The sequence below is a fragment of the Leguminivora glycinivorella genome, chromosome 25 (assembly GCF_023078275.1).
Source record: "Leguminivora glycinivorella isolate SPB_JAAS2020 chromosome 25, LegGlyc_1.1, whole genome shotgun sequence".
NCBI lineage: Eukaryota > Metazoa > Arthropoda > Insecta > Lepidoptera > Tortricidae > Leguminivora > Leguminivora glycinivorella.
Window position 1 is genome coordinate 5,832,242 of NC_062995.1, and position 15,347 is coordinate 5,847,588.

At 40.2% G+C, this 15,347-nt stretch overlaps 1 protein-coding gene across 1 annotated transcript in view; it reads right to left on the minus strand.

Annotated features, from left to right (window-relative positions):
* The window catches only part of LOC125239110 (intersectin-2-like), a 54,635-nt gene that overhangs the window by 585 nt on the left and 38,703 nt on the right, over positions 1-15,347 (minus strand). Inside the window, exons 18-26 of the mRNA XM_048146603.1 lie at positions 15,016-15,079; positions 13,060-13,164; positions 11,267-11,329; positions 10,479-10,611; positions 9,593-9,752; positions 8,633-8,796; positions 7,890-8,025; positions 6,974-7,066; positions 3,798-3,906 (exon numbers count right to left, since the gene is read on the minus strand). Of these exons, the coding sequence (XP_048002560.1) occupies positions 3,798-3,906; positions 6,974-7,066; positions 7,890-8,025; positions 8,633-8,796; positions 9,593-9,752; positions 10,479-10,611; positions 11,267-11,329; positions 13,060-13,164; positions 15,016-15,079 (1,027 nt within the window). The remainder of the gene's footprint in view (positions 1-3,797; positions 3,907-6,973; positions 7,067-7,889; positions 8,026-8,632; positions 8,797-9,592; positions 9,753-10,478; positions 10,612-11,266; positions 11,330-13,059; positions 13,165-15,015; positions 15,080-15,347) is intronic.

Consider the following 15,347-nt stretch of genomic DNA (forward strand, 5'->3'; position numbering starts at 1 on the left):
AGTTGGCCTAACGATGATATGCCCTAATTGTGGTTGCTCTATTCAGTTTTGGATGAAATTTTTATGTTTTAAAATTTTGTGTTCTAATGTTAATTGGCATACTCATTAGTTATACTAATACAGTTTTTCATAAAAATTCATTGTCATAATTCTTGTTCGCCCTAATGCATTGTATGGCCTAATAACTTTTACTCCTATAGCGTTTTCAACTAATATTATGTGTCCTAATATTATGCTTCTACTATAATTTTGTAGAAGAAGGTATTAGATGTCCTACTTGTTAGTGCTAGTAGTACTATAGCGTGATTTGGCCTAATAATTTGGTTTAATATTTCCAATGTAACTTAAGCCACGTTTGCGGCAACAAGTCGGTTTTGTGGTTGTCGCAGTTCTAACCTAACCCACTTTTCTGACAAGTCGTTTCTTTAATGGTCACAGTTCTAACCTAACCTAACCCACTTTTCTTGCAACAAATTGTTTCTTTAATGGTCATAATTCTAACCTAACCTAACCCACTTTTCTGACAAGTCGAATTTGTGGTTGTCGCAGTTCTAACCTAACCTACTTTTGTGGCAATAAACACACAACAACAACAAATAAGTAGTATAGTATACTGGTTATATTCAGGCAGGCGACAATTCAGCACACAAATTTAGATTAGTTAGTTATGGCACATATTATAAAGCCTGACATGTTTTAGAACAATTAATATGTGGCCAATCATTATTATGCGCATTATATTATATTAGGCTAATACATATGAGGCGAAAAGAGTTATGGAATAATAGTATAGATCAAACGTTTTTATGATCATAAATTTTATTGCAAATAAAATAAGGCCTTTTAAGTAATATAGGAATAACAAATAGGGCTAATAAAGATTAGGCCATCCAATACACTATGCCAAGTATGATGTTATGCTAATTGATTATTAGGTTACATGCCCATTAGGCCAAAATGGTTAGGCGAAGTGATAATAGAACAAACGTTCTTAGGAATGTAGAGGGACACCCTTTAAATTTATCAAAACGCTAAATGTACAGTGAGTCAAGTGCAAAAATACGTATCGAAATAATCGTCTCATAAATATGGTACTACGCTCTTATTACACCGGACTAAGATGCTATAGGACAGCGGTTCTCAAACTTATTTTCCCATGGAACCCTTTTAGAAAGTAAAACATCTGACAGAACCCTTAAATTTTTTTTTTATTGCAATCTTTATTTTAATTTAAAAAGCAATCATGATAGTAAAATCTAATCACTAGATTCCAATGTGAGGTATTACATGAAACTGTTTTTTATTTTTTTAACAATTGGTGAATATTTGGTTTTATGGAAGAGAGTTGTAGTTGCATATCAGGTACCCAAAATACACACGGAGCCCCCAGAGAGGCTTTGCGGAGCCCTAGGGGTCCGCGGAGCACACTTTGAGAATGGCTGCTATAGGACATATTTTTCAGTAAGATGTGTACACCTATATTTTTACACTTGACTGTATTTCAGTGTCGCTACAAAGTGTATTTAGACAATAAGCATCTAGATAGTCTGTTCGGAAAGTGAAGAGTCGTGTAATGTATTGGATGGTTCCCCTTGTTTTGGCATAATTTTACAATCGAGAATTCTTTTTGGCATAATCTATATTGGCATAATTCACCTTTCGCATAATCTGTTATGGCATAGTATAGTTACGCATAATTTGTCTAGGCATATTTTTGTTTGTCCGAATATATTTCATGCATAAAGGTTATTCGCCGAATGGTTTTATGCATAAATTATTTCTGCATAACATGGTTTAGTGGAAATTTACTTTTTGTAGTGTTAACGCAGAATTTTTATCATAGGTAATACTACTATATTAATGTTGCAGTTCTAACCTAACCTAACCGAAATTCTTGACAAAATGTTTTATTTGTTGAGGTCGCAGTTCTAACCTAACCAAACCGACTCTCTTAACAGCATTTAGTATGGGTGGATATTATGATTTTAAGAAATATGCCAAATACAATTATGCGAATTAAATTTATTCATAAAAACAATCGGCGTAAACAGAATTATGCGAACTTATTTTCGGACAATGTGTTATTCGTATTATTTTCGATTATGACAAATAAGTTTTCTGCCAAATTAACATTCGGCGAAAATCGATTATGCGAAGTCTGTTATGCGAAAATCGTTTCGGACAATTAAAGTTATGCCAAATAGAGGGAACTCGTATTGGATTGGACCCCATACATTTCACGACTCCTCTAGGCTTGTGCCGTTTCGTTCGTTGATCGGAGCGCTCCGATCTCGTTCAATCGCTCCCACGAACTAGTTCGCTCTCTTAGGTCTTTGCTCATTTAGTTCAGTCAGACCAGCGACCACTGCGGTCGGAAAGATCAGATCGAATGGGACCGAATAGTGTCAAAATTATACGAATATTCCACAGACAATAATAATTCCGGGCCGAAAGGTTGTAAGTAACCGAAGCTTAATATGAAAACTTGACGTTTTTGTGTCGCTTTGCTAAATACCTCGCTCCCGGTCGGCGCTGTCACACACTCTTTCTTGATCCAAACCGCTCGCGCTCGCCGATCCTATACTGAACTAAATGAGCAAAGACCGATTCACGGAGCACGGAAAGATTCAGTTCATTTCGGTCATTGATGGGATTTTATTCCTAACAGTTCATAGTTCGTGAACGACACAAGCCTACTCTCCTCTTTCCGAACAGACTACATCTGTTTGGGTGCGTGGTTACTGGTTACGTACCAATCATAGAGGAACAAAGTAAGGGAAGAGTTGTAACTCCATACATCAGTAAATGCAAGTTGTTTGTAGAGACATCTAGCGACAATCACGCGTCAAATAGCGTAAATTATCAGTACCACTACTCGACACTAGAGCCTTTAGCACAACCTGCCTTGTCGCGCGCGAGTCCATACATCAAGCGCGACTTCTAGTTTGGACTCGCGCGCGACAAGGCAAGTTGTGCTAGAGGAACTGGTGTCAACAGTGTCGCATCTGCCAAAAATGTAATATTAAAACAGTTTACAACTTATATTACAAGCAGAAGGAATTGAAAACAGAGTACTGATTAACACTATTGTAATACATATTAGCTAAAAATTGTTGAGCATTAGACTTCTTGATCGTCGCGACATCTATTGACAAGTAGCAGTACTGATAATTTACGCTAGTTGACGCGAGATTTACGTGTGGTTGATGCTAGATGTCACCACAAATAACTTGCATTTACTGATGTATGGAGTAACAAATCTTTCCTTACTTAAGTTAATAAGCCGATAATAATCGTTTGTCACTTTCAGACGTATAAGTAGGAGGAAAAGGGACAAACGATATTTACGAGGCTTGTCAAATTTAGTTATAGTTTATGAATAAGGGGGTTAGAGTGTATGTGCGTCCTAGACTGCGTGCATAAAAATGAAATGAAAATGAAATATTTATTTTTCAAGGCATATTACAAAGCGCATATGAACGTCAAATAAAGCTACGCCGGCTCTAACCCTACGCCTCAGCCTCGAGAAGATTTCAGTCCCCCCTCAGTTGGAGGGGGGTATCCACTATGGGACCGGTAAGAAACTCGGCGGGCCACTTCTTTTCAAAACATTACATCTTATAATTAACATGCATTAAATAACAAGATACAATTTAACATGCAAAAGTATTCATCAAAAAATATTAACAGACTAGGTACTCTATGGAAATTAATTTCAATAAATTATGTGTGTCTGTGTGTGTTTTTGTGTGTGTGCGTCCTTCGCCCGTGCGTGTGTGAGTGCGTTTGAGTGTTACCTTGCCACCAAGCCGGGTCCTGACTGCGGTCGGTGACTGCGATGATGTCGTCCTTTTCGAAACTGAGCTCGTCCGCGTTCTGTGCCGTGTAAGGGTACAGGGCGATCACCTACAACATTAGTTAGTTAGTTAGTTAGTTAGCACGGTAAGCCAGGTAGTTACGTATGTTAGTATAGAGGAATAAGTAAAGGAAGAGTTGTAACATCATACATCGGTAAATGCGGGTTCTATCTAGTGACAATCACGCGTCAACTAGCGTAAATAATCAGTACTGCTACTTGTCAATAGATGTCGCGACAAACGAAGAGTCTAATGCTCACCAATTTGTAGCTAATATTACAATAGTATTAATCAGTATTAAGTATGTTTTCAATCTGCTTGTAATATAAGTTGTAAACTGTTCTAATATTCAATTTTTGGCAGACACAACACTGTTGGCACCTACCTTAAACAAAGGATACTATAGACTAGACAGCCAAATAATAATACCACTACCGAACGAGATGGTCACATACAAATTATAATAAGAGTGACAGAGAGCAAAATGTAATTTTTTGTCTTTGTCATAGTTTCACTTTTCCGCCGCTGCCACAAACGAGTTTGTGGCAAACAATAAGTACGTGACTTGTCAAGCTTATTATCCGTCCAAATTACGTAGGTTGTTTATGGTAAACTGTCAGCCATTTTAAAGTACTTCTTAAATTCGCTTCATTATTCTATATCTGTCCCTTACGGGTGTACGCTTACGTCAAGTCTATAGTATACTTCGTCTGAGGCACCTACTGATAATTTACGCTATTTGACGCTAGATGTCGCTACAAATAACCCGCATTTACTGATGTATGGAGTTACAACTCTACCGTTATTTGTTCCTCTATGATGTTAGTTACAACCCTGGTACAGATGTAGTGCAAAAAAGATCTTCTTTCGTATTGTTACGGAAACGTACGAACTTACATACATACATACATACAATCACGCCTGTTTCCCCTAAAGGGGTAGGCAGAGCACATGAAACTGCCAAAGTTACAGTGCCACTCTTGGCAAATAAGGTTGAAAGAAAACGAAACTGTGACATTGCAGTGACAGGTTGCCAGCCTCTCGCCTACGCCACAATTTAACCCATATCCCACAGTCGCCTTCTACGACACCCACGGGAAGAAAGGGGGTACGTACGAACTTGTCATGTCATTTCAGTCAGTCTCTGTACAAAACACTGACTCTGTCTAAACCAGCATGACAAATACGAACGTTTCCGTAATAACCTAACCACAAAATTAAAATTTTGAAAAAACCCCCGACCGCGACATAGTAGACCGATTTTTATGAAACATGGCTAAGAACACTCCCGACTAACTCAGCTTTCAGACAAAAAATAAATCTAAATCGGTTCATCCGTTCGGGAGCTACGATGCCACAGACAGACACACACACAGACAGACAGACAGACAGACAGACAGACAGACAGACAGACAGACGGACGGACGGACGGACAGACAGCCCGTCGTTTTTGCGTCGGGGGTTAAAAATACGAAGGAGAATCTTTTAATAAATATTTATGTTAGTTAAGCTAGATTGCTAGAAGCCTAGCCGTGAAGTCCAAAGAACATGCATGCAAATTTTGATGAAATCTTTTTATGACAGAGCAACACCATATGAGATGTAGGTGCGTTGCCGGCCTACAAGATGGGGCTATGCCCTTTTATTGAAGGTTTGGGGCCGTACATTACTTACATAACAAAGGCCGGTAAAATATGGTTTAAGAACTTTATTCTCAAAAAGAATTTACATTAATTCGCTTACTTGAGAAAAAATATCTGACACGATGTTAGGTATTTGTCGAGGCATAACAATGTATCACATTTTTGGAAGCTTTCGAAAAGTGACATTTTACTGCAGATAGAACTCCGTGAGAAAACATCCTAAGCTAACTTAACATGGGCTTAATAGGTTATATGTGTGACTACATCCGTTTATTTTTGTGATGATCTGGTCAAAACTAGGGTTGCAAATAGAAAAAAAAAAACAAATGTTTTTTTTTCATAATTATGAAAAACGGTTTTTCGTGATTTGTAACGTGTCAATAACAATAACGTACATTTTAATTCGATAAACATTCAATATACAAACATTTATTGGGGAATCCCCGATGCAGCGTGGAGAGGCGGTGGTGTTGCCAACAGTAAATAGCGATAACTACTAACTACAGATTGTGTAAATGTTAGTTTTATAAAACTAGAAATTAAAGCTATGAAATTAAATTTGTCTAATAGTTAACATAAAGTCTAAAAAACCGTATAAAAGTATTAACTGTTCTGCAAATTTTGAGATTTCAACCTTTAGAAAAAAAACATAAGTACTCCAGAAAAAAACTGTTTTTTTCACGGTTTTTTTTTCAAGCCAGAAAAAAAACCGTTTTTTTTGCAACCCTAGTCAAAACAGTTGGAGTGGTTCAAAATACATATTATATTTCGATACATGATATTTTTTGTTGGTAATTAAAACCACTTGACGAAGCCTGCGCTGCTGATCACGAACTACGTTTAATTTCTATGTTTCTTTTAATACTACGTAGGTGGCAAACAAGCATACGGTTCTGATGAAAAGCGGTCACCGTAACCTATGGACGCCTGCAATTCAAGTGGTGTCACTTGGGCGTGCTGCCCGTTGTAGACTTAGAAACTTGTACACTCCTTTTTGCAGTGTACTTTTATTGTTTTTGTGTTTATTTTATTATATTTTTCCCCTCACTAGCTCGGAAATACGTGTTTTGTCCTTTAATACCAGCGGGTAAAAACGCATTTTATCCACTAGTGGGTAAAGTAATTTGACCTTGACAAAAGTCAAATTAACTGCTTTAAAATTGATAAAAGTAGGTGAATCTAGTAATAAAGATGATTTACCACTTAGTTTCCTCGCTATAGTGAGGGGAAAAGTTTTGTGTTACACTCGGGTGCAAATGTATTTTACTTCTCTTGTGTTAAAAAACTAGCAAGTTCAGGATTCTATTCTCGAACCATTCGCTTCGCTCGTGGTTCAACTATAGAATCCTTTCACTTGCTCGTTTTTCAATTCCACACTCGGCGTTAAAATACAACTTTGCCCCCTAATATAACAATTAACTATTTTACTGAAATAAAGATTTTTAACTATCAATAATACAACTAGTTGAATACCTTATCGATGACCGTCTCGGCAGGCATGGTGTCCATTTTTGACGATAGCACCGGGGTCGTTCTACCTGAGGTGCGGCCCGAAGATTGTAACACCTGCAATCAAATTCATCGTTAATGTCGTGGAAGTATAGCCAGGAACTCCTTCTTTTATACTACGTCGGTGGCAAACAAGCATACGGCCCGCCTGATGTAAAGCGGTCACCGTAACCTATGGACGCCTGCAACTCAAACAGTGTCACATGCGCGTTGCCACCCCATTAGAAACTTGTACATTCCCTTTTGCTGGGTTAAGTACACAGTAAAAAGGAGTGTACAAGTTCTAAGGAGGGTTCGGGTTGCCGCCGACTCAAAGGACAAATAATAAATTCGCTGCAATATGTAGGTGTCTGTTCCGGCCCTTGGCTTGCAGCTCGTCCTCCCACCAGCCGGTATCATCCTTCTTACGGACGACCAGCAATTGCCCTTGAGTCAGGGACAGTCTAGCATGTTGCACCTTGACGTAGCTCGCAGGGAACCAGCCCACTTGTCTGTTCCGGCCCTTGACTTGCACCTCTTCCTCCCACCAGCCGGTGTCGGCCTTCTTACGGACGACCAGCAATTGTCCTTGAGTCAGGGACAGTCTAGCATGTTGTACCTTGACGTAGCTCGCAGGGAACCAGCCCACTTGTCTATTCCGGCCCTTGGCTTGCAGCTCGCCCGCCCACCAGCCGGTATCATCCTTCTTACGGACGACCAGCAATTGCCCTTGAGTCAGGGACAGTCTAGCATGTCGTACCTTGACGTAGCTCGCAGGGAACCAGCCCACTTGTCTGTTCCGGCCCTTGGCTTGCAGCTCGCCCTCCCACCAGCCGGTGTCAGCCTTCTTACGGACGACCAGCAATTGTCCTTGAGTCAGGGACAGTCTAGCATGTTGTACCTTGACGTAGCTCGCAGGGAACCAGCCCACTTGTCTGTTCCGGCCCTTGGCTTGCAGCTCGCCCTCCCACCAGCCGGTGTCGGCCTTCTTACGGACGACCAGCAATTGCCCTTTAGTCAGGGACAGTTGTTCGGTACTGGAACAAATGTATTCAATATACTGAAAGCTGTCTTTTTTCACATATTATTTATACGAAAAAAATCTTGTTTTTTAAAAGGTGGAACACAATGATGACAGTGAGGTTACCGCAGGGGCGGCTCGCTCCGCGATTCTATCGCCGCGCTACAAGTACATGCTGGCAGCCGCGAGTTCGCGGCCTAATCTGGGGTGGCGTGCGTTCTCACGGAACGCACGTTCGCACTTTCTATTGTTACTTTACGTGCGAGTTTTTTTTAAGGTTCATATGCGACGTCCGCGCGTGGAATGGCTAACACAGATCTACTATTGATTAAGTCCCACGGAAAAATCCAATACGGCTTTGACGCTGGGACTTAAAGAAAAATATATAAATACTGTAGTAGTAGTGTTAAGTACACAGCAAAAAGGAGTGTACAAGTTCTAAGGAGGGTTCGGGTTGCCGACGACTCAAAGGACAATAGACGGAACAAATTAGTTCCATAGGTCCTTCCGTCACCAACACACCGCACCCTCGTTGAGCTCTGGCAGCCTTACTCACCGGCAGGAACACAACACTATGAGTAGTATAATTATAATGGAAATAGTTTGTATATTTTGTAACAAACCTGGTAGCGTTGTACGCAGCTATGGCCTGAGCGATCTCGTTCTTCCTGCGCCCCGTCGCGGAGTCGCGACCGGAATCGCGTCGCGCCGCCGACGCCGGTCGCGGCACAGACGCGTCCGTGATGGCCGCCACTTCTGATGAAATCGGTGTGGACGATTTTTGTTCCTGAAATAAAAGTGGCACCACCTATATCAGCAAACTATGTATGTCCGAGTAATGGTTACTTTCCTCTACACATTCGTATTAAAATTGTTTATATAGGTATTATAGTTACAGAGATATAAGCCGCCGCGCCATAACACTTTTCGTTACACCTGGTTTTCGGTCCGGTCACTCTACTACGGGTTTTTAAGAGGGCTATCATGTGAAAAATAGTGAAATCGCAACCGAGCGCTTAATTATACCGTATGTGGCATCAAATTAAAGGCGGCTTTGCGAGTAGTTTACAAATATATAACATATTATAGGACTTTTTCTACTTGGTCTAACAAAATATGAGAAAATGTCCAGAAGTGGTAATAATTGTGACAATGAAGGCTCGTTTTCAAAAAGTTGCCAAAAATATATAATAGAAACTTATAATCACTAAGGCATAACAGCAATTTTAGTAAACGTTGCAGATTCATTATGTACGAAAATAACTTCGATGTGATGCAAATTTTCAAAGAAATTGTCACTTAATTTTAGGTAATTTCTGAAAAAAAAATTTTAATTCGTCTTAGCCTCGTTTACTCTTTTTCAAAATCGTATAATAAAAATGTAGTCTGAGAAGATTAGTACAGGATATACGTTTTTTATTTACGTAACTTATTTTCGGACAAAGTACTTAATTATTCCAGATTATGACAAATAAGTTTTCTGCCAAATTAACATTTGGTGAAAATCGATTAATTATGCCAATTATATATTAAATACGAATTAAAGTTATGCCAAATAGAGGAAACCCGTGTGGTGTACATACCTGCACGGGTTCAGCGGGCAGCACAGGAGCGGGCGCGGGGGCGGGGGCGAGCGCGGGAGCGGGGGATGGCTCGGGCTCGACAGCCTCGGGGATGGGTGCAATGGGCTCCGACGTAGTGGTCGCGTCGCGCGTCACGTAGTTTGACGGGAAGATGCCGGTTCTAGAAATAATACTCTGTGTCACAAGGGAGCGAAATTAGTAACATTACGGATACAGGTGCAAAAAATTCGAAAATAGTGCGTGGAGAACAAGTGAAACGTTTAGCGCTATCAATTATTGGAAGTGACAACTTTGAGAGTACCGTTTAATGCTGTCAGTCGCATTAGAAGGTCCACTTCAAAAACCTTATAGCCGCGATATAAGCTGTTGCCAATACAAAACCTTATACCTGCGATATGTTACCTGTTGCCGATGCGACCAAAACCTTACAGCTGCGATATAAGCTGTTGCCAATACAAAAAAAACCTTATAATCGCGATATATGTTACCTGTTGCCGATAGTAGAACAAAACCTTACAGCTGCGATATATGTTAACTGTTGCCGATACTAGAGAAAACCTTATAGCTGCGATATTTTACCTGTTGCCGACGCGACCAAATCCTTATAGCTGCGATATAAGCTGTTGCCAATACAACAAAACCTTATAGCTGCGATATGTTAGGTACCTGTTGCCGATGCGACCAAAACCTTACAGCTGCGATATAAGCTGTTTCCAATACAACAAAACCTTATAATCGCGATATATGTTACCTGTTGCCGATAGTAAAACAAAACCTTACAGCTGCGATATATGTTAACTGTTGCCGATACTACAGAAAACCTTATAGCTGCGATATTTTACCTGTTGCCAATACAACATAACCTTATAACTGCGATATATGTTACCTGTTGCCGATGCGCCCGGTCCACCAGTCGCCGTCCCGCCGCATGACCTCGATCCTCTCGCCGGCCTCGAACACCAGGTCCCCGGGCTCCGCAGAGTTGTACGGGTACGCCGCTATGTAGAAATCACCGCCCTCTGGAAAAGTTAGAGTTGGTTAAGGGTGTGTACAATTATTTTTAAGTTATTTGTAGTGACATCTAGCGTCACCCACGCGTCAACTAGCGTAAATGATCAGTTTTTTTAATTAAAAAAAAAGTTGTGCCAAAATGACCACAGACGTGGCAGGCCGGGGTTCAGGCAGACCAAAAAGGAGATGGCGGGACGACCTGGACGCATTTTACCCAAAATGGTGGGAAAACGCCGACAACAGGGTCGAGTGGAGAAAACGAGGGGAGGCCTTTGCCCAGCAGTGGGACACAAAAGAGGCTAATTAAAAATTATCAGTACTGCTATTTATTACTAAAACTTAAATTTGGGACGCTTTTTTCTGCTTAGTAGGTTGGAAAGGGCTCGGGATTCTGAGAAGGAAAAAACATTAAATTTACCTATTTTTAACCCCCGACGCAAAAACGACGGGGTGTTATAAGTTTGACGTGTCTGTCTGTCTGTCTGTGTGTGTTTGTCTGTAGCATCGTAGCTCCCGAACGGATGAATCGATTTAGATTTAGTTTTTTTGTCTGAAAGCTGAGTTAGTCAGGAGTGTTTTTAGCTATGTTTCATGAAAATCGGTTTACTATGTCGCGGTCGGGGGTTTTTCCAAAATTTTAATTTTGTGGTTATTATAACTTACCAACAACAGGCATGGCCCCACCAAGGTCATTAGTGATTTCAGCTTCAGGGACTTCTTCGATGCCTGTAAAATAATGTAATATCCTCATTAGAGATGGGCCGAATATGGACTTTGCCGAATACGAATATTCGGCCGAACATTCGGTTAAGCTCTTACCGAACCGAACATTCGGCCGAATATTCGGTTACGCCATATTTTTAAAGAGGATGTTCATTAAAACTATTAAATGATTTATAATGGTTAGATATGTTACTACAACTATGTTCTTATTATTTAGTGGATAACTAAAACTTAGTTAAAACAACTCTGAAGTTTGAACTCTTCTCAACTCTTAAACTACGGTGTTCTAACTTTTTTACAAAACAATTGTATTTATATTTTGACGCATAGGTAATTATCTCTTTTTAGTAGTTGCTTAGAAAGCTACTAAAATAGGAGCTTATTATCCAATGGAATACGTAAGATCTTCATTAGTTATTTACTTTGTTTATTCGGTAAATATTCGGCAATGCAACCGAATTATTCGACCGAATACGAACATTGAAAAACTTGCCGAATATGCCGAATACCGAATATTAACCGAATATTCGGGCCATCTCTAATCCTCATTATACACCGTGTTTTTAATGACTTTTTTAGAAACTAGCGTCATAACTCTTACGGTTATACAACAGGCTACTTGACCCTTTTTTTTTTAAATCTGTCTTATATGATTAAGTACTGTTCAATTAACCGAAATAAAATATTAGTACCATATTAAATTATGAACTAAAAACAGCAATAGTCCGGTCCGGTAAGGAGGATTTTGACAACAAGTGTCAATAACAGGCTGGAGAGAGTTATAGACACGACTTTTCAAAATCCTTACCTCCTGAGTTACACACAATGTTTTTCATCACATTTGAGAGGAAAACACAGAGGAAAAAATCATAAGGCAAACCCTTTAATGGCGGAGCTGCGACCAGTAATCTATCTTCACCTATATAGGAATCTTCATATAAATCCATTGTTCTTGATTACAAACGCTTTTTGAGCACAAACAAACACTTAAAATACTCATAAACTAGAACATTCCTTTGCTAATCCGCGAATTGATAACGTGCAAGTCAATCAGTGCTAAGTAACCTGTTGTACTTCCGCAACTGACCCCGGAACTTCAGACCGTCAACATCAGCTCCTGAGGATGCCTCGTAGAGAGGCGAAACACGTGTCGAGTTTTGTATTTTTGGTGGTGGGTTGTTATATTTATTTGCGTATTTATTTTTATTTTTGCGGTGGGAGGGTGGGAAAATTAATTGCATGTAAAAAATACGCAAGTAATTATAACAGGTTAGCACTGATTGACTTGCACGTTATCAATTAGCGGATTAGCAAGGGAATGTTCTAGTTTATGATTAACATGGATTTCCGCAAAGTAACGCCTGATTCCATCGATTACTTAAAATACTGCATATGATTTAAATGCAACGTTCAAGAAAGCATACAATTGAAATTATTTTACGTGTCCGTCAAAAAATGTTATCAGTTTTTCATTTTCAAATTGAAGCTTCTGTTGTACCGCCCGTTGCTATGGCAACGCGGTCAAGCGCGAATCGAGATGGCCATCACAATCTCCTGTCAGATTGTAATTCATTCTTCAAATCAAGAGTGAACAGGTATCTTCTGGGCGAGCTCACTCCATCGTAGGCCACGTCTTTGTCTTTGGCTAGTCTGTAGCCAAGAGTAAGCCCATTTATAATAATAAAAAAAAAAAAACTTATCCGTAAGTATCCAAACATGTTTATTTATTGTACCTTCAAGTTGCGTCTTCGTTTCCAGCGGTTCAATGACCTCGGTCGCGTAAGCCGACGCCGCGTTGATGTCTTCCACGTACGATTCAGGGAACCAACCGGATTGACCTGCGACACATAATTAAATAAATAAAAAAAATAAAAAAAAGATTATAGGACATACTTACACAGATTGACTGAGGCCCACGATAAGCTCAAGAAGGCTTGTGTTGTGGGTATACTCAGACAACGATATTTTAATATATAAATACTTATATACATAGGAAACATCCATGACTCAGGAACAAATATCTGTGCTCATCACACAAATAAATGCCCTTACCGGGATTCGAACCCGGGACCGCGGCGCAGCAAGCAGGGTCTCTACCGACTGAGCCAGACCAGTCGCTACTAGCTTTTGCCCGCTCCGCTCACGATAGAAAGAGACAAAAAGTAGCCTATGTCACTATCCATCCCTTCAACTATCTCCACTTAAAAAATCACGTCAATTCGTCGCTCCGTTTTGCCGTGAAGGACGGACAAACGAACAGACACACACACTTTCCCATTTATAATATTAGTATGGATAAACATCTTTCTTCTTCTTTATGTGCCATCTCCGTCCAAGAGGTCTGCGTTCATAGTGTTCATACCATAGAGGAATAAGTAAGGGAAGAGTTATTTGTAGTGACATCTAGCGTCAATCACGCGTCAAATAGCTAAAATTATCAGTACAACTACTCGACACTACGTGCCAACAGTGCTGCGTCTGCCAAAAATGTAATATTAAAACAGTTTACGACTTATATTACAAGCAGAAGGAATTGAAAACAGAGTACTGATTAATACTATTGTAATATTAGCTAAAATTGTTCAGCACTAGACTTTTTGTTCGTCGCGACATCTATTGACAAGTAGCAGTGCTGATAATTTACGCTAGTTGACGTTCAAGAAGGCTTGTCTCAAGCTGCGTATGACTTAGTGTTATCAAAGACATATGTAACTCCGAATAGACGGATAAAGTCTAAGAAAAAACGTACCACAAAACCATAATGAAAAAGGTACGGTGGCCAAGATGGCGTTACACCTTTGGAGAACGCTCGGCTAGATGGCGCTAGTAAAAATATTTGACATTTTATACATACCAAGCTAAGAATATGGACCAAATTGTCAAAACTGAGGTTCAAAAGTTTTAAGCCTGTGTCGAGAGATGGCAGTCTATGCATTGTGATTACACGTTTTACTTTGACAGTAACTCTCTATAATACTCAATCCTCTCTGGTGTTATAAATAGATCGAGCTTTCGTTCGTTCCTGTGGATATGAAAACACTCCATACTTTTATCGGTGCACAAAAGAACGAGAATGCTCGCTCAGAACTGGCCTCGTAGCCGAATGGCATTTCTACGACGCGAAACGAAAACGCCACGAAAGGTAGTCTGGCTCTGTCGCGCGAATAAGCAAGAGCGATAGAGATAGATATACGACTATGCACGCTGTTCAGAATACTAAGTGGAAACACAGCTTTAGTCGCACGCTCTTACGGCTCAGCCACGACATTGGTCTAAGCGGTCTAAGCGGCGGCCATACATTAGAGCGAGAGACAGCGATGGGACTTTTCATTCGCACGTATGGCTGCCGCTCACAGCTGTCGCGCTTAGACCAATGTCACACCTCGGACACTGGCGATCAAATATATGAAAGAGGCGCGTTCCTAGCACACAGTCTAAGCTCGTGTAGGTGAACGCGTACCATGCTTGTATGAGTGAGATATGACAGGTCGACTGATCGCGTTTTAGACAGGTGGTAACTGTGAGGTAACCGAGAGGGGGTGGGCGGCACTTTCAGCGGGGAGCGGGAGTGGCCATACTGTACGATAGTACTCTTTATTATACTGTGCCAATGTCGTGGCTGGGCCGTTACGGCTAGGCCACCAGCGCTTCTCCGTTCACCCTCGAAAAATATTTGGTAGAATAAGTACCTCTAGCGGTGCCCCATCGCCACCCGGGTTCTGCATCGCCCCTTGGTGCCACGGCTTCGCTAACCTATAATGGAATAATAATATAATGGAATAATTTAACAGCCCAGCAGTGAGACACAACTATAGGCTAAAAAAAATGAAAAACAGCGTATTGTTGATCACATTTTAAGATTTAACCCTTAATTGGACAGTGTTCGCTGTGGCGAACATACATTTCAAAAAAATCTACTGGTCACATTTTCATCTTTGTTTATTTTTCTTTCGATTCAAATTGTAGCTATGTATTGTTTTAATTGGTAGAAAATTAATTAATTACTGTCGCAAATTTCGTA